This window comes from Thamnophis sirtalis, unplaced genomic scaffold, assembly GCF_051295495.1.
Source record: "Thamnophis sirtalis isolate CommonGarterSnake01/CBP01778 unplaced genomic scaffold, rThaSir2_p1.2 scaffold_7, whole genome shotgun sequence".
NCBI classification, from domain to species: domain Eukaryota; kingdom Metazoa; phylum Chordata; class Lepidosauria; order Squamata; family Natricidae; genus Thamnophis; species Thamnophis sirtalis.
The window spans coordinates 25,652,049-25,672,662 of NW_028261387.1; the positions used below are offsets into that span (position 1 = coordinate 25,652,049).

At 41.6% G+C, this 20,614-nt stretch overlaps 1 protein-coding gene across 1 annotated transcript in view; it reads right to left on the reverse strand.

Annotated features, from left to right (window-relative positions):
• ROR1 (ROR family WNT receptor 1) overlaps nt 1-17,284 on the reverse strand; it is a 178,460-nt gene extending 161,176 nt beyond the window's left edge. Inside the window, exon 1 of the mRNA XM_014063246.2 lies at nt 15,927-17,284. Within this exon, the coding sequence (XP_013918721.1) occupies nt 15,927-16,029 (103 nt within the window). The 5' untranslated portion in view covers nt 16,030-17,284. The remainder of the gene's footprint in view (nt 1-15,926) is intronic.
• Nucleotides 17,285-20,614: the final 3,330 nt, after the last annotated feature.

A 20,614-nucleotide genomic window follows, 5' to 3' on the forward strand; every position in this document is an offset into this window, starting at 1 on the left:
GTATCTATGTATGTGGATTCAAGAAAGTATTTCTTCCAATGATAGAACAAAGGAATACAAGAAGCAAGTTCAATTTGACCCTGCAAGGGGCAATGCCGACTTTGTGCATCTCCTCCATTTTCAGGACGGTAATGGTAGTAATACTGGTATTATGTACTAATACTATGAAATAGAGAAGGTGGTAGTTCAATGAAGCAGAAGTGGTCATCTCACTTTACCTGCCTTTCTTCCTCTCTTAGCTGGCTCTAGCTTAGCACAATTAGCATAATCTTAAGAGTGGCCTGTGCATTGTAAAATTGCGGATATTTCAAAAATATGGAGTTTAACACTATAAAGAGGCCAGAAAGGAGATAACCATCCCTTTCTGATATTATTAAATTTCAAATACTTTCAGGGATGGAAAAAAGAAATCGGGGAAATGTGTTTTAGAGTTACTGAGAATGTCTAGATTTCAAAAGGTTAATGATTCAAAACCAATAAACAAGCAATAATGATATCCAATTATTTGGGAAATGTAAGAGATGCATTTAGAAATGCAACTAACAAAATAATTTTGAATTCTGTTCCATGAGATTGCACCAGTTTTACTTCTGTAGGCATGATGCATATAAAGAGATGTTACTGTAATAACACCAAGTAATTATTCACTCCTCATAGACGAAACAAAACTTCAAAAGCAAAAAATAAAATAAAATCCTGGCTGAAGACCAATGTTCATCAATTGACAGAAATATTACAGAAAAAGATGAAAGCGAAGAAAATTACTGCCATTATTCACCCATCACAGCATAAAATATACTTTATTAGCATGAAAGCTATCATTTATACATATTACAACAACAAAAGTCACACTTACTTAGCTAACAAAGCAATCCAAAGCACACATTGTCCAAAAATAAGATATGAAAGATGAAACACTGGAAGAAATGTTAATTTACAATTTAAAATGTTTTTTTTTAAATCACACACTGCGGTTCGCTATGGTTCGATTAACTCAGCAACTTCTTAGCACTTCACTGAAACTTACTGCCAGAGAAGCATGCAGAGTATGTCAACATCTGCAGCAATGGGTGGCCTCTTATTGGAGAGATATGGTGGAAAAAAATATGGCCAAATTGTGCTTAGATTTTAACATGCACTTTAAAATAAAATATGCATTGTAAATTAACGTCAGGCTCAGGAAATCAGAAGCCAGGATGGAGTTCAAAAGCACTACGAGTTTATTTCATGCAACCTATATACAAGAATCTGATCTACTAATAGTTCAAGGAAATTGGCAGCAGATAAGAGTCAATGGATTTCAACAGGGGCTGGACTTAAATCTCTTATGAGGGCAAACTAATGATGTGCTTGACCCCGCTCTCTGGCTCAGTCAGATCATCTTCTACAGTTCAACTAGTAAGCCTTCAGATTTTCAAGATGTTAAATGAAGTTGGCTCACATGTACTACTGACACAGAAAGAAAACACTAGAAAATTATCAGTAATGTATTTCATAATCTGGATGGTAATGTCTATTCCTCACAATTATTTCAGCATCCAGGATTTAAAAACTGAATGCTAGGGGGGAAAAAGTAAGCCAAAAGAGAGGCACTAACTAGAAGAATGTATCAGAAAATTTGAATTTCAACATCGTATCTTCTCTCATAGAATTATACATATGCAGTGATGGGATACGACTGGTACGCCCTGCTACAGGCGTAACGGTGCCTGCTGGGAGCACCAGGTACCGTTCCGTATGGTGGTCCGGAGGGCCCACTCGCCTACCCTCCTTACCTGTATTTGAGCCAATCGGGGCTTCCACGTACAGAGGGTACGGCACCTGCGCAATGCTTTGCCGAGCAGCTGGAGCGTCGCGGATGGTAAGTACACATGCGCATGCTTGGTGTGTCCATGTGGTGAATGCCTAGGCATGTTGCATCATACCGGTTGCACCGGGATCCGGAACCCACCCCTACACATACGGTATATTAACCAAAATGTTTTTTTGAAATCTGATGAATTAAATTGAAGGAAAACCACATTAATAATCAATTCAATACTGTTCAATACTGAATTCAAGTCATCCAGCTCCACTGTGTAACATAGTTTCAGACAGGGACTATCCACATATCATCCAATACAAATTAATCATGTTGAAAGATAATAAGGACATTTTCTTTGAACAAAACTATGAAAGCTAAAAAGGATGCAGAAATATCTTAAGGGCTATAGTCAACAAACACATTTTTCTGGACTCAAATGGATCTTTTTACTGAACAAATTGTGAGTAAGCCAGTATAAACAGAAAGGCCACACAGACAACCAAAGAAAGCAACCATTTCCTATTCACAAGAGTAAATTCCTTGAACTTAAAAAAAAACAACCCTTAGAAATAGTTTTCCTTTTTGTTTTCCTCTAAAGAATAAAGCAGAAGTACAGAACACCATTTGTTTTCTGATGAATGTGATAATTATGCACAATTAAAAGTAACTCTGTTCAACCCTAGACATATATTGTCTAATATTGAAAAATGAATTTGTGATATTTAATTAAATATGGTTTGTTACTGTATTATTTGAGTACGTACTATGGGAAACATCTTCCCTAAAGAGTGATTTTAAAAACTTTGGAACAGCACTTCCAAAACTTTTGAACCCAATTTTTTATTGTCTAAAATAAACTTGACTTTGTTGCATAATGTTGTATAAGGATTATCTACATTTGATTTTATTCTTGTTCTTTGATGAAGGAAGCCAAAGCCAAAATGGTTATTAATTAGATATGGGCAGCATATAAATTGTTGTCACTTTGTTGTTACTATTGTCTAAACACTAGTAGATATCCTTTTAGTTTATTCAGTAAACAGTCTTGTTTACTAAACAATAAATACATTTTTAAAATCATATTTGTTTCTTTTGATTTTACCTTTTTTCAGCCAGTTTGGAGATCTTTGCTCTGAAAGTCAGAGAAATACATTTAAAAATAAAGGAATAAAAGAATGGGTATTTCTTTTTCATTACTTCTCCATCAAAAGGCATTAAATTTTATGTAAAGATAAAGTAAAAATAATCTTTCATCAATGTAACATTTATCTACATACTTTTAATGATATGAATGGTTCTTACAACCCTTTGACAAATAACATATGTAAGTAGATCCTTTTAACTAATTACATTTAATAGAAACATACTTAATCCCCTTACTTAGAAAGAGAGGACTGTTACCCTTAGGACTTTTTATCATCCTATAGGATTATCTGAAGTAATTCCAAAAGCAGCAGCACCAACAGCAAATAACATCTTCCTAGACTTGGCAATAACTAAAAATGGGATCCCACACCGTTGCAATCTTTCTTCTCTGGAACAATTCAGTGCTTATTTTAAAGTATCTTATTTGATTTGGCTCCAAAAACACTGAAACTACCTGCAACGTGTAACATTACGTGAACATTTGTCACAAAATGTATCCTATAACTAGATTTGAATAATAGCTACCTAAAAACAGTAGAACAAATGCAGTTGATGGTAAGTAAGTGTAATATTAAGGAAGAACAGTTTATAAATAGTATTAGATGTTTTCACCTCACCTCTTCAAAAAAAACAAAAAACAGCAGAGATTTTTATATATAAAATTGTGTGTGTGTGTATGTGTGTGTGTGTGTATGTGTGTGTGTGTGTGTTTGTGTGTGTGTGTGTATAAAACTTGTGATGCAGGTTGCAGCTTAGTGCCCTAAGACAGGACAATGTATGTAAAAAGAAAACCTCCTTCCTTAATTGTAGAATTATTTTCTCTTATATTTTCTAATTTTGTGTTTAATCGCAGCAAACCAACATTAGATGTAAAGGTTCCCCTTGCACATATGTGCTAGTCGTTCCTGGCTCTAGGGGGCGGTGCTCATCTTCATTTCTAAGCCAAAGAGCCAGAGCTGTCCAAAGACGCCTCCGTGGTCATGTGGCCGGCATGACTAAATGCCAAAGGCGCACAGAATGCTGCTACCTTTCACCAAAGGTGGTTCCTATTTTTCTACTTGCATGTTTACATACTTTCGAACTGTTAATTGGCAGAACCTGGGAAAAGTAACAGGAGCTCACTCCATTACGTGGCACTAGGGATTTGAACCGGTGAACTGCTGACCTTCTGATCGACAAGCTCAGCATCTTAGCCACTGAGCCACCGTGTCCCAAGAGATTAGATGTACTATCAATCTAATAAATGGTAATTAAAACAAGAAATAATTCAAAAGCATCCAGAATACCAGTTATATAATCTATTACCATCTCAAAACAAAAAAAAAGATAGCTACACTAGGAACTCAAAATAATATCCCAGAAAACCACAACTGAATCTAAAATATGAGCCATCCCCCAATGAAGAAAAAAGGGCAACAGGAAGATTGTTTTATTTGTATTTATAAATCATCCACTGCTATTATAAGAATCAGTGGCGTAAATATGCATTTTCCAAATCATAAAACAGTATTATTTTTGTAAAAAAGCTATTCCAAGGGGATGCTTATTTTATCATTAAAGGAAATAATGAAGCAAATATATTTCTGTGTCATCTATTTTTATCCCTCACTCTCTCCCACCACAAAAATGGACAGATATAGCTTTCTTATGTGTGAGTGTGCCCGCACGTGCACTTACAAAAGTCAGTGTTAAAGACCATTGGCTTACCTGAAGGGTCCTTCTCTGTGCACCACGGGAGAGTCCAAGCAATGGGTTAATTCAGTCTGGTTGCCCTGGGACTGAGGAAACTTTTCTCTGACCACACCTCCTGGCATGACCACTCCCAGAATTTTGAGATGGTCTGGAACCATGAGGATAGAGCAAGAGCACCCAAGAAAATCCAAATCCTGTTGACACGAAGACCACAAATCCCTGGACAATGAACCAGGGTGGGTTGGACTCTCCCGCGGTGCACAGAGAATGACCCTTCAGGTAAGCCAATGGTCTTTCTCCTGTGCACCGCTTGGAGAGTCCAAGCAATGGGACATACCCAAGTTATTATCCATCTGGGCAGGCAGAAGCAGAGTCCCGGGATTCGGTCACAGGAACAACCGCCTGGAGCACCCTCCTGCCGAAAGATGCCTCGGCCGAGGCAAACACATCCAGCTTGTAATTCCTGATGAAGGGTGACGGTGAAGACCACATGGCCACCCTGCAGATATCATCGATCGAGGCCTGGGTGGCCCAGGCTGCTGAGGTGGCCGCGCTCCTCGTAGAATGGGCGATAATGCGTCGAGGCACTGCCCTAGACTGGTTCTCATAGGCAGAAGCGATGCACGCCCTTAGCCATCTGCCAACAGTGGAAGAGAAGACCTTCTTGCCCAAGGAACCGGGCTGGAATGAAATGAAGAGGGCCTCTGACATACAGAACTCCGAAGTTCGACTGAGGTAGACCTTCAAGGCCCGCCTTGTGGTCGGAGTGGAGGGACGCCAGGTGACGTTCCGCCCAGCAGCCCAGGGTCTCTGCTTCCGTCATCAGTTTCCTGGATCTGGTGCCGCCCTGGTGGTTGATGTGCGCCTTGGTGGCCACATTGTCCGTCATCAGCAGAACATGACGATGACGGATGGACTGGTGGAAGTGTTGCAGGGCCAACCTTGTAGCCAGTAGTTCCAGGAAGTTGATGTTGTAGTTTGTCTCTGCTGGGGACCACTTGCCTTGAACCACGAGATGACCCATGTGCGCCCCCGTCAGTCAAACTGGCATCTGTGGTGATGACCACCCAGTTGGGTTCCTTGAAGAGATGGCCTTTGAGAAGCGCCGATGATTTCCACCACCGGAGGGACCTCTTCACCGACGGAGGGACACACACCAGCAGGGGTGAGTTGCTCCTGCTGGCTCTCTGGTGGGGCAGGAGAAGCCACTGCAGAACCCTGGAATGGAGTCAGGTCCAGGGAACAATCGAGAGACATGAGATCATTTTCCGCAGCAGCTGGGACACTAGTGACCCAGGCACCAGCACCGCCCTGTGCACGGTGAGGGCAGCAGAAGCCCCGTCAGGAGAACCCGGGATATACCCCTGACCGCCCAGCGGCCTCCTGGAGAAGCGTGGCTGAGCGGCCGGCCGTTGGAAGAAGAGGGCGCGAAAATCCCCCCCCCCAATGGCCACTGCAACAGCGTGGGGGAATGAGGCAAAAGTGGCAACCGTGTTTCGAACCGATGGTTGCACGCTCCGCCGCGGCAGGCTGGTGGACAGAAAGGCCAGTAAAAATGAAAAAACTCAATTAAAACAATAAAGGGAACTACAAGGGCTCGCTGGAATCAATAAAAGCCTTGGTGCTCGTGCCGTGCTTTTTAAAAGCGAGCGGCAGGCCTCCAAAGCCGGCCCGAATGGCGCGGCAATGGAGCACACTCCCCCGGACCAACACGCCTACCTCCTGGCCTCCAAGAGGCTTGTAGCTGCAGCAAACACAATTAGAGTCAAGAAGCAAAGGAAAATAGAAAAGGGAAATTTTGATAAGTTTTCATGCATACATTTTTGGATTATTTATTTATTTGCCTAGTGAAATAAGATTGGAATGACAGCTCTGTTTTATCGCCTTAGGGTTTGCATCAGGAAGCAATTCTTGTGGTGTCAAGCAGATTGTTTTTGTTTCCTGTTACTTTCATTCTCAAAGCTTTTGTTGTGAAATCTTATACATTGGATAATAATTGGCTTAATAGAAGCCAGTCTGCATGTTGCATTTTTATGCAAACTCTAGCATATTATAGAATGGCTGATCATTAGAATGTCAGATGTTACAAACATATGGATAAATACTGAATGAATTAAAGTCTCACTGAGCAATCCCCATGGGGTTGCATTCCTATCTTTTCTTTTCCTTTATGGTAGCTACTTGGAGATTTTCTGTGTGCGTGCTGATAAATTAGTTTGTCAGTATTCCTATATAGAATTGCTTTAAAATACTGTATCTTTCTGAAAGAGACAATATTAATGAATTTTGGTGGATTCTAAAAGTAAAAGAAATGGTAATGCATTAAATCTGTAATCCATTAAGATTGGCTGAATTAATTTTAGAATTCATATTTGCAAGACATTATGTATGAAATATGTAATGATTGTGTGACAGACAGTTTGACATACTGGTTAAAGCACCAGGTTAGAAACTGAGATACTGCTAATTCTTATCCCATGTGATACACAAATCCAGCTGGGTGATTTTGGGCCAGTCATTCTCTCAGGCCTAAGAAGCAGTCAATGGCAAACCACTTCTGAAAAATGCCATATGTTAGTGTAAAATAGTAACAGTCTTAATCCTTCAATTACAGTTTGGATTACTTGCTACAATTCACTCCATAGATTGCCAAATCTATCTCCACAAAAGTAGAATGTATCACTTGTTTTTCCCCAACAATTAGTGAATGCTGTATTTCTGCAGATCATTGATGCACTGACTGGAGCATGCTGATCCATTACTAAAAGCATAATGTGGAATTATATTACAATAGAAGTCATCAGAGATAAAGATAAATTACAAGTCACTCTTGCAATGGAAGATGCAGTTTATCTGACAAATTCGTAAGAAGCTTAATGATTCACTATTTACTAACAAATAAGGCTTAGTACAATAAACATATTCTATTTCAATTGTTTGCAAGACCAAATATTTTAAAAAATGACCTTAGTATATGCAACATTATTTTCACAAGCAAACTGTCCTATTCTAAAATAATGTTTAAAACACTAATTTTAAATAAAGGTTTCCCAGGTTTTTTTAAAAGAAAAATTTTCTAGGGAAGTAGCTTGGATAATCCCTTTAGAATCAATAGTTTTTCCTTGTGGGTCCACAAAGATGAACACATATATTATACCTTAAATTCTTTCAAACAAGATACCACTAGGATGAGTGACAAGAGATGAGCTTTTATTTAAACAATATTAACACAGATATTTATTTTATTCTCCATAAAGCACCTTTATAGATATTTCTGGTATGTAAGATAACATCTGTGTAACAAGCACCTGCTTTTAGTTAAGGGTTTTGAAGCATTTTCAACTGTGAGATTTTCAGCCCTCAAATGGTTATTGCATTTCTCTGCTTGTCTCTGCAGAACAGTATCCAATATCACACCTCAGGGAAAGCATTTTTTTGTTCAGGCTTATATACTCACAAGTAACCTTCAAACGTCTAGTTCTTTCTTGGGAAAATATAACTTATGCTACCCACACTTTTTCCTGAGTGCATAAATCAGTCCAATCTTCCCAAACAACAGAGTGGCATGCGAAAATAAGATTTACTAAGTATTTTGGGGAAAGTAGGTAAAAATGGAATAAATAAGTAAACCTTAAATAATTAACTCTTAATAATAAAGATCACGGTTTGTGACAAAGCATTTTGGTGCCTGGCACCCTGCCTTTGGCAGATAAGAACTTCATGATAATTATTTTGGATAATAATTTTTTAACCCATTTCTTCCACTCTGCTGTGTTTACCATGTGCCAGAAAAGTATAATTTAATCTGGTTCCAATGGTGGGATATGACCAGTTCGCCTTGGTATGGGCATCCCGGTGCCTGCTGGGAGCACCAGGTACCGGTCCTGTATTGTGGTCCGGAGGGCCTGCCCACCAACCCGCCCTCCTTACCCGTATTTGAACCAATCAGGGCTTTCACACATGCGCAGAGTGTACAGCACCTGCGCGATGCTCCACCAAGTAGTTGGAGCGTCGCAGGTGGCAAGTACGCATGCACGTGCTGCACACATGCGTGCCCTGCACATGTGCACATGGCGGACGCTCAGCCCCATTGCAGCTTACCGTTTGCAATGGGATCTGGAACCCACCACTGTCTGGTTCCCTCTTGTTATAGCAATTTATCTGACAAGTATATATAGATTTTGAAGAGATTTTATCTAAAAATTCTCAATTTTATTATGGATAATGTTTTGCTGGACAGCAAAACAGATTTAAAACAGAGTTATAAAAACATACCCATTCTGAAGTGTCATGAAGTACAATATGAAGAGCAGCTGGAAACATTCATAGTGTGGTTGTAAGGTCTTAATTGTGATAAATGCCCAGGACAAGCTATGGTTAAAAACAATAAGTTCGAATCTTGGCCAGGACCAGTGTTAGCTTAACTTAAGTTACTGAAATGAGCAATATTTTTCTCAGCAAAAAAGCACTAAATTCAACTTGAAGGATCTTTGGATACTTCTCTTATTAGGATTTTATAGTCCACTGGCTAGAAGTGCCAAATAGGACTTGAAAACTGAAGGAAAGAACTAAATGACTCTGAACAGTCATGCTGGATCATATTAAAAGCTTATCTAGTCTACCATTGCAGTCTTATACTCTTAAGTTTGAATCTACCTTTCTCATATTGAAGTGGGCTTATTAATGGACACTTAAAGATGTAATCTTTATTGCTGTAACTATTGAAACACTAATTGCATTGGCTTTATATTTCAGCCTGGGTCAAAGGGGAAGACTTAAGATAAAAAGTCTTACAGGGAGATTTCTCAGTAACAGAAATTATACAAATATACCTGCTGGGCTTTGAAACAGATACTTGGTAGGGATAAGACAAGATTTTACACACACACAGACACACACACACACGCACACACACATGAGGGGCATGTTTTATAAATGAAAGTAGAAATATTTTCTACTTCTATTCTGGTTTTATTAATTTTACTCAAATGTATTGTTGAGATAAATATATACACAGCATCCAACAAAAGTTTTAAAATAAAAATAATATAAAATAAATAAATTAAAAGAAATTAAAAAGAAAATGAAAAACAAGCAAACTCAAAAGGGCAGACCATCCTTCTGCCATCTGTTTTCTATGTTTCTAATTGTCCAGTGTTTTTGTTACGAGTCAGGCGACATACAAATTTAATAAATTATTATTAACTTCAAGGGTTACTTCATATGATGCTAAGTATACAGCAACATGTAAACTTGTGGTTCACTATATATCACAATATATTTGCTTGATTGAGGAAAGCACTGTATGGTAAAATATTTTGCAGTTATATGTTAAAGGCAGTATAATCCAAAATAGTAATATTTAATATGACTATAAAATATGCTACTACATCACTGCAGCAAGAAAATGATGAAATGCAAAACCACAACACCATCATCCTGTCCCATCTTTTATTGCAAACTACCTTTGTCAGATGCCATTCTGCAACAGTCACAAAAAAAAGTTGGCTATTGAGAAACCACCAGAGAAATAGGGAAATGTTTGTTTCTCTACAGTCCCCATAATTTTCCCAAATAAGACCACGATAAGGGTCAACAGAGCCATCACGTGGCTGTCAAATATTCTTCCACCAAAAGCCTGGAGCCTCTGGGTTTAGACTGTTGAGTTGGGCTACATGCAGGCAGGAAGGGCCAATGGCAGCAAATGGCCCATCTAGTAAACCAGAAAAGTAATGGAACTGATTTTATTATCCCACTAGGATTTTGAGACATCAACACTGGAAAGATCAGCAAAACAACAGTCCTATCTGAAAGAGTGTTTGAAAGGAGGTTAAAAATGGATTTTGTTCCAACTGTATAAAGAGCAATAAGGAAATTAATATTCATACAATACCGTTCTACTTCTCATTTGTTTGTTGTATACCTTAGGTTGCTAAAGCAAAGAACTGGATGAAGGTTAGACATTGAAATGGAAATGAATGATTATTTTAAAAATTGTCTTAGTGGATGCTCCCTTCTCATCCTTTACTACTATCAGTCTACTTTGTCTTGTAGTCCCAATCCATGCAACTGCCTAGAGAGAAGTATAGAAAAATCACTACAGGTAGTCCTTAACTTACAATCACAATTGATCCCAAAATTTTTGTTAAGTGAGACTTGCCTCATGTTACAACCTTTCTTGCCATAGTTAAGTGAATCACTGAAATTGTGAAGTTAGTAACTTGGTTGTTAAGTGAATCTGCCTTTCCCATTGACTTTGCTTCTCAGAAGGTTGCAAAAAGTGATCATATGACCCTGGGACACAGCAACCAACATAAATGTGAACCAGATGCCAAGCTTCTGAGTTTTGATCACACGACCATGAGGATGCTGCAAAGATTGTAACTGTGAAACGTGGTAACAAGTCACTAAGTGCCTTTGTAATGTTATTCAGTGTTGTTGTAACTTTGAATGGTCACTAAGTGAACTGTTGTAAATCAAGGATTACCTGTGTTCTGTCTGGTTTGCATGTTCTGAGGGATCACACAAAGGTAGCAAAGAAACCAAAAAGACTGGGGGTGAACCTCAATAGATGGCCCAAAATACTGGCCTTTAATTCTGTCTTTCAGCATTAAACTTAGAGGAGCTCAAGAACTCAGAGTAACAGGGTATCTTATGCAGTGATTTGCTTGTTTGTGGCTTTGCAGCATGAATACAGATGCTGTGATTCATCAACCACAACTTATAACTGTGCATTGTGAGAACACAGGTAACTGTGGCTTAAGCAAATAAAACATGGTTTAAAATGAACTGTGACTGCTGGCACTAACTTACATTGAATAATAATAATAATCCTAATAATAATGAGTTGATGGAGGGCTTACATACCTTAGTGATATGTGAGTAACTTGGAATGTAAATTTCAATCTGTCAAGACCTGTGGCATGTGATTTCAACTGCTACAAAAGCTTAAGAATTTAATTTTTGAAAAAAGAAAATTTAATTTTTTTGCTATATGGAAATTATTTTGATAATACGGGTTTCCATTTATATTTACTCAAAATACTAGATTCTACTAATGCTAAAATAATTCCTGATTTTTAAAAAAACAGGTAAACTACATTTGATTCGCAAATACTAAAAAATATGCAAAAATATTTAGAAACACTGGAGAACTTTCTCATGTCTCTCTTATGAGACAGTTATAGCACTTTAAATAAAAGCTATGATCTGAACTGAAAAAAATCAGCGGAACTTTATTTCAGTATTTAACGTTTAAACCAGTAAAATTATAAGTTAAAGGTTCCACAAAAAGTAAGAAAAAGTTAAAAACCATTTATTAACATTTATATTTTGCTGCACAACAGATTGTTTCACACCAAAGTAACATTTTATTCATTTTTTCACATCAGAAATGGTAACTTGATGCACATACTAAAGTCATTATTACAATAGTCCCACCATAGTACATATATATATTACATTTTCTCAAGGATATAGGATTAACTCAATTCAAAGTACTGCAGTAAAATGAAAATATATGATTTCTGTAGTATAGGAAACCCAAATCATATTTGCATTCAGCCAGAATCTTAGAAAGACTGTTGAAAACTGGCATTATTACAACTGGGATGCGCCTGAATTTTATTTACATTAATACAGTCCTGTAACCTTGGACAACGTACCCTTTTCAACCTTACCTACTTCACACTGTTTTATGGAATATAAAATAGACTATTCTTACTTGTGTATTCCATGTATTTTAATATGAGAATATGGTAGTTCCAAAGTCGGTAAATTCAAGGCTAAGAACAGCATAATGCAGTCTTCATCATTCCAACAAAACTTTAATATTAGCATGGCAGTAGCCCAATTCTCTCATATAGAAACAAAATACACGCTCCAAATGCAGAATTATTTTCAGGTGCAACCATCTTTATATTTGCTTTATTTCCCTGATAGCAATCCTCTGGATTAACAACTGATACTCTACTCTGCTGGAATTTATCCCACAATAAAATCCAGTCCTAATCTAATATTTTATAATTGCAGATGCTAGTTCCCTAGCATCACTTTACACAATGTATATTTTGATCTGGAAACAGCAAAGTATTAATTCTGTAGGAAAAAGTGCATATTATCTCAGACTATTACACATTAACTACCTTAGATTTAAATCAACTCACATACTTAGCAGCCAAAGAGTAAATATGTATTAATCTAGCAATGTATATATACACATTAGCCAGATACTTTCCAATACACTAAGTTGTACCAGTAATTGTAGCTGAAGCAGTATGATTGAAGTATATTAGGCAATATTAGTATTTAAGCTATGACATCATGAACATGGTCTGCTATAAGCAAGACAAGGTTAAACGTGACCAAATACATGAACACTCAGTTTTAATTTGTTCAGGGTGTGATTTAACTCCTTTGCTCACTCAAAAACCAAGCTGTAAGTATAAAGATGCTTGTAAATCTAGCTTTATTACTAGACACCAAACTGCTTGTTTTTTATGTAGAACTGATATCTAAAATTGTCTACTATAAGGTGTTCAATGGGATGGATGTCTGAAGAGAACTCCAAACTTCAGCTTTTGACTTTTAGAGTCCACAGTTCAAATTATCTTCAAACTTTAATTGGGGCGACAATGGTTACTTGAAAAATCTTCACCCAAAGCAACTTGCCAACACTTACAATCTCAGAAAATGAACTAAACAAACTGAGTGGAATAAATCAGGGAGTCCTTATCTTTTAAATTTCAGCATGTCCATTGAACAAGTAAGTATATAGAGAAGTTTTTGGGGGGTGGGGCGTTGCCTAGCATTTCAAGTACATGTTTGCATTAATTTTAATATTTGGGATCATTTTTTTCATTTTTAGGTTTGGTTTTATTACTTCTGTTTCATCTTAAACTCTATGTGTGTGTTTTCTTTTGAAAACAACTTGGAAGCTTCAACTACCTCTAAGATATGATTTCCAGAATATTAAGCAATATATATTATTTTAAAAGGATTGCACTGCTGCGTATTCACTGGTAACAATTTAAAAAGCTTATCTTCTAAATCCCAAATGATTTAAGATCCAAACAGTTCCCCATATAAGTCACCTCAAAATTTTTGCTTAAAAAAAATTAAGACTCATTCTCTATTGGGCATGAACTATGCAAAAAGAAATGCCTTTAGTTCTTTTTGGCATCATGTTGTTTTTTCTCCATTTCAATAATTTAAATGCTCTAACTTATTTTACTTACTGATGTTTTGCTGAATTTTAACAATACAGCAAAATTCTATATTAAAAATATAAAAATGTACAATTGCTATAGCTTTTAAAATTTTGTGATTGATTGGTTACCCAGGCTAAAAGGAGCATATACTTTTTTTTCCACTAATACCAATGTGTAAAGTTATCATTTTCCTTCCCAATTTACAAAGTTGAGTGGGAGCAGTTTACATGTAGCTCCAAATAACCTCTCACACCCAGACCCAATACAGTTTAACCCCATCAACGTTACCGTACCTTGAATTGAGGCATAGGCCTTGATGCAATCCTGTGAACATTTCCTGGCAATAAATCTTTCTGAATGTAATGAGTCTGATTTGGCTCTTCTGTGTACAGTAATCTCCAACAAAATCTGATGTCAAAAATTCCTGTCTAGTATCATTCTGAAGTATACACTTTCCCTTTCCTTTATTGTGGTGCCAACACACTTGCTCTTTCAGGTTTCTTTGTGTCACCTCTCAAGACTTGCACCACCCAAAAGCAATTTACTCCGCCACAATCTACCAGGGGAACCAGTTTAAGTTTCCTCTGACTTTGTCAACTTCAGAACATTTCCCCAACTCCATCGCTTCTAACCAAGTTTTCCCACCCCTTTAATTGAACTGAATCCAATAGGCCATCTCATCTGCCTTTTTCATTCTGCTTCAACCCAAGCTGAAGGGGGGAAAGGCAAAAAGACAGAAACTCTCAGGGATAAGTAATAAGGCCTAGGCTAGACTGATTAGTTAAATGTTGCCAGTGTCTCATTTTGATTTTTAAAGATGCAAATCTAGGTGATATTTAGAAATCCACAACCCCACCTCGCTACCCAAAGGTTTACCCTACAAGCTTTTGCCCCAGATCTTTGCAGACTCTGGGACGACAGCTAGCAAGTAAACAAGTTTGAAATCCTGGTTTGCTCTGATTGAAGCCTCCACTTCCAATGTCGTTCAATGCAAGACCTCGGTAAAAGAGGCCAAGATGAAGAAGGGAGGCCAAGACCCTCCTGCAGCATAGAAAGCGGGCAAGCGGGAAAAGCTGAGGGGATCTTAAAGAGGAACCGAGGCGGCAAAAATAGACCAAACTCCTCACGCCCTTCCCAATCCTTGAATTTTCCCGCCGGCGCTCAGCTAAGTGTTCCGCCATCACCCGAGGGGCTGCAACGCCGGTGCAGGGCAGGCTTGCTCTGGGCACGTGCAAAGTATTTTCGCCTTGCAGCGGAGCACGGTAGACTCTAGGCGCTCGAGGGTTGGGGAAAAGGAGCCTTTTCAAGGCAAAAAGGCGCGGGGGCAGGCCGGTTTGGGGATACGGAAACCTCGCTCGTTGCAAGCCCAAACTTCGGCCCACGGCTCTCGGATTCGGCCAACAAGTACCGGAGGTGGGGGGATCAGGAGATCAAATTGGAGCCTTCTACGACATCCCCGAAGGGTTTTAGTGCGGACTTGGTAGCAAAAAGAACCTCCTTCGTTACGAAGAAGGGAGGCAGGCACAAACCACGATCAAATGCAGGCCCTAAATGCTAAGCCAGTTAATCCCTTGTTTGGGACGCGTCATTTGCAATTCCCGCCGCCCTTCCCCGGCTGCAAAGAAAACTAGCTGCATGGCGTTCAGAGATGGTCTACCTTCCTCACGTGCGCTTGACACTCTCGACCCCTCCCAGCATCCTAGGGAAGACTGAATCCAGCCTCCAAGTAGGCTTGAGCTCCAGAACTGGCCAGTCTTAGACGCGCAACTCGCTCGCTCTCTCTCGCGCGCACACACACACACCTCTGCGTGTGCAACACGTTTATCTGGCGTTCAGTTTGCTCTAAGGCCGAAGGGGTAGCACCCGTCGAGTGCCTCCAACCCAAGCGAAAAGTCTCCTTTTTAATTGCACCCATCGACCCACCCACGCCGATTGCACCTTCGGACGAACTCCGAGTGGCAAGAAGGGCGAGGAAGCCCGGGCCGCTCTCAGTCCTGCAGAAGCGGAGCCTTCCCCGCCGGGGCATCTTCATCCGCGGGAACCGGAGGCAGACGGGCTGGGCTGGTTTGGCTTACCTGGCGCGGCGGGTTCGACCAGGCTCCGGGTGTGCAGCCACAGGAGCAGCTGGAGCAGGAAAGGGCTCCTTTTCCAGCTGCCCGGATGGAGCCACCGCTGCATTCCTGAGCCGGCTCCTCGTCCCTCCTCGCTACTCCAACATCCAGGAATCCCGAGCCCGGTGGCTGGAATGGGCTTTCGCTCGCCCGTCCTCTCCCCTCCTTCTCTCGCCGGGCTGTGAAACTGGCCTCCGGGCGGGCGGTAGGCTGCCTTCGCTGGCCTCCCTAGCTCCTTCAGCCTCCTGGCTTGTCACTTTCTCGAAGCTCCGCTCCAGACCGCCCCATCCCGAGCCAAGGCAGCCCCGCCGCCTGGAAGGGGCCGGCCAGTCAGCTCTGGTCGACCCTCCCGCGCCCCCTGCTGGACCAGCCGGGACGCGCTTCTCTACCTGGAAGAGCAGCGGCGCCTCTCAAAGCGAAAGCTCCTCCACTTAATTAGACGCGCCTTGAGTTTTGTTTCACGCGCGTTGGAAATTATCCACCGGGACGCAAAATAAGCCAGCGGGAGACGCCGACGCCTCCTCTTCACAACTCCGTGGCTTACAGACTGTTTTTTTTTTTTTTTTAGAAATATCGATGGTGGAACTAGTTGCTGCGTGCGTGCCAATGCATTTAACTTTTTTTTTAAAAAAATAAATGAGTATAAAAATATGGCGGTTGGCCTAAGGATTAGTTTCAGTGGGAGCGGGATGAAGAAAGAGATGCTAAGGGAAAACCCACAGTGAAAAAGCGACCCTCTTGCCAGCTTCAGCAAAAGCTGTTTACAGGCTTGGTAAATGGTGGATTCCTGCCAGTGGCTTCCCCCCCCTCCACTCCTGAGCCCATTTGTGGAGGGTGGGGGGTTGTTAAGCCATGGCTTGATTTTAAATATTATGTTTAGCTAAATGGCACACAATAAGAATGTGGAAAATGCATTTCAAAAGAATTAACAGATTAGCCTATTGGAAAATACCGAAGCGTAAATTTTGAAATAAATGTTCCACATTACAGAAAAGCAAAAATAATGTCACACTTTATATTTAAAACCAGGAGAAGTTGGTGAGGGCTAGATTATTGTTTGGTTTCATTTCCATTAAAATGCAGGAAAAAACCCTGCCTGGAATATTTCCATGGAAAGAGTGTTAGAAACATGGGGCAGTTAAAATGTTTACAGGGCCTAATTTTTACTGTATTTCAAATAAAGTTTTGCATTCGTAGACAAAGCCCTTAGAAGGTAACTAACTATAACCACAAACTATGTTATTCTAAAGTAGCCTGGTTTAGATAATTCTATCATGGTTGTTGGATTTCGTATATATATCTAATGTATGACATTGAATATGTCTAATGTTGTGCCCAGACGGGTTTCAGGTGCTTCATCAGCCGAGAGCTCAGGGAAGGGGTGGCGGTGTGGCTATTGTAATCCGGGAGTCTTTAGTACCTCGTAGGATCCCTGCTCCGGAGCTTGTCGGGTGTGAGTCCCTACTGGTGACGCTGGACCTCAAGGGTCAAGTGGGTTTGCTGCTTACGTACCTGCCTCCCAACTGCGTTGCAGCAGCCCTCCCCTCGCTCCTCGAGTCAGTAGCCGAGCTGGCAGTTGAGTTCCCTAGGCTTATGGTTCTGGGGGACTTCAATTTGCCTTCGCTCGGTGAACACTCTGATGGAGCGCAGGAGTTCATGGCTTCCATGACAGCCATGGGCTTGACCCAAGTAATTCGAGGCCCAACCCACTCAGCGGGTCACACGCTCGACCTCGTATTTCTTTCGGAGCAGTGGAGTTATGATCTTGGTCTGAGGGGAAATGAGATCATTCCCCTGTCGTGGTCAGACCACTGCCTACTGAGGCTAGACTTCCGGAGGCCAAACCCCCACCGTAGGGAGGAGGAACCGACCAGGTGGTTCCGCCCCAGGCGACTTATGGACCCAGTAAGGTTCCAGACGGAGCTTGGGGTTATTCCAGACACTCTCGCCCACAGTTCGGTGGAGACTCTTGCTGCTGCCTGGCACTCGGCAGCATCGGAGTCTCTGAACCGGATTGCGCCACTACGGCCCCTCCGGGTCAGCGGCCCACGGAGGTCTCCTTGGTTCACCGAGGAGCTCCGTGAGATAAAGCGCCGGAGGAGACGCCTAGAGCACCTGTGGAGGTCTGATAGGTCCGAGTCGAGCCGGGCACTGTTGACAGCTTGCACCAAGGAGTATATTTGGGCTCTAAGAACAGCCAAAAGATCATACATTGCCTCCTTGGTAGCGTCCGCCGAGTCCCGCCCAGCCGCCCTGTTCAGGATAACCCGCTCCCTCCTAAATAGGAGGGAGACGGAGAACCCCTTGCAGGGTAAGGCTGAGGAGTATGTACAGTTCTTGGCGGACAAAGTTGCTCGGTTTCGATCGGACCTGGACTCCACTCTTGCAGATCCAGCCGAGACACAGGGGAATGATCTGGCAGACCATCTCTGGGTTGAATTTCAGGATGTTGCCTCCGGGGATGTGGACAAGGCTATGCGAGCTGTGAGTGCCTCCACCTGTATACTGGACCCGTGTCCCTCCTGGCTGGTTGCCAACAGCAGTGAGGTGACACGAGGCTGGATCCAGGCGGTTGTTACCACCTCTCTTCGGGAGGGGCATCTCCCCACCGCGCTGAAGGCGGCGGTGGTGAGACCCCTCCTGAAGAAACCGTCCTTGGATCCAGCAATTCTTAACAACTATCGTCCAGTCTCCAACCTCCCCTTTGTGGGGAAGGTTGTTGAGAAGGTGGTGGCCTTCCAGCTTCAGCGTACCTTGGAGGAAGCTAACTATCTTGACCCCTTCCAGTCTGGCTTCAGGCCCGGCTACAGCACAGAAACCGCTTTGGTCGCATTGACCGATGATCTCTGGAGAGCCAGAGATGGAGGCTATGCCTCCATCCTGGTTCTCCTTGACCTCTCAGCGGCTTTCGATACCATCGACCATGGTATCCTTCTGCGACGACTGCGGGAGGTGGGGGTGGGCGGCACTGTTTTGCAGTGGTTCTCCTCCTACCTCTCGGACAGGTCGCAGTCGGTGTTGGTGGGGGGGCAGAGATCGTCCCCAAGGCCCCTTACTTGTGGTGTGCCGCAGGGTTCGGTCTTATCCCCCCTACTATTTAACATATACATGAAACCGCTGGGCGAGATCATTCGAAGGCACGGGATAAAATACCACCAATATGCGGACGATACACAGTTGTATCTGTCCGCCCCGTGCCAACTCAATGAAGCGGTGGAAGTGATGAACCGGGGCCTTGAGGCTGTTAAAGACTGGATGAGAGCTAACAAACTGGTACTCAACCCGGAAAAGACCGAGTGGCTGTTGTGTTTTCCTCCCAAAAATTTGGCTAATGTTCCACCAATCAGGCTGGGGGGACAAAATTTACACCCCTCAGACAGGGTCCGCAACTTGGGAGTCCTCCTGGACCCACAGCTGAGTTTCGACCATCACTTGTCAGCTGTGACCAGGGGGGCATTTGCTCAGGTTCGCCTGATGCGCCAGTTGCGGCCCTACCTGAACCGGGAGGCCCTCACAACAGTCACTCGAGCCCTTGTGATCTCTAGGCTGGAATACTGCAACGTGCTCTACATGGGGCTGCCCTTGAAGAGCATCCGGCGACTTCAGCTAGTCCAGAATGCGGCCGCGCGAGTGATCGTGGGCGCACCACGGTTCGCCCACATAACACCGATCCTCCGCGAGCTGCGCTGGCTACCTGTTGGTCTCCGGGTGCACTTCAAGGTCCTACTTACCACTTACAAAGCGCTCCATGGTAGTGGATCTGGCTATTTGAGAGACCGCCTTCTGCCAATTACCTCCCTGCGTCCCACCAGATCGCACAGGGTAGGCCTCCTCCGAATTCCATCCGCCAGTCAGTGCCGACTGGCGACTACACGGAGGAGAGCCTTCTCAGTTGCAGCTCCGACGCTATGGAACAATCTCCCCGTGGAGATTCGCACCCTCACCACAGCCCAGGCCTTCCGCACGGCCCTCAAGATCTGGCTATCCCGTCAGGCCTGGGGATAAAAAATCTACTTTGTCCCCTCCCGAATGATGAATGAATGTTGTGCTCCATTTTTAAAATTATGTATTGTCTTATGTTTTTTGTCTTGTACCCCCTTTCCTGCGTTTTGTAAGCCGCCCTGAGTCCCCTCAGGGAAAAGGGCGGCCTATAAATTATAATAAATACGAAATAATAAAATAATGTATTCCATGTTGCCAAGATGTTATAACTAGATCTCAGCTACAATTATAGTGAAAATACATCTTTTATTATAGAAAGCTGTGCTTTAGATTTATTTTTGAAAGTTTTATTTTTGTCTTGTAATTTGGTACTTAATGCAGTTTTTCACATTCATGTGAAAAATATGGTCATTTGTTTTTTAAAAAATTGCACGCAAATATTGGTTTATTTTAGATATTTTTTAATTAGAATATGCATTTTTGGAAAGCTTTTCTTAGTTTTCCTCTTGAAATTTCCATTGTAAAGTTATAAACATAAACAGTTTTTTTTTATCCTGAAGAACCTCTTTCAATTTGTCTCTTTTTCAAGTGGTCCCTTATTTTTCCCTAGAAACTTTGGTCATTGTCAATTTAATACTATATTTTACTGATAGACATACAGGGTAGAAAATCTACATCACAAGGATTAATGTAAACATTGATCTAATTTG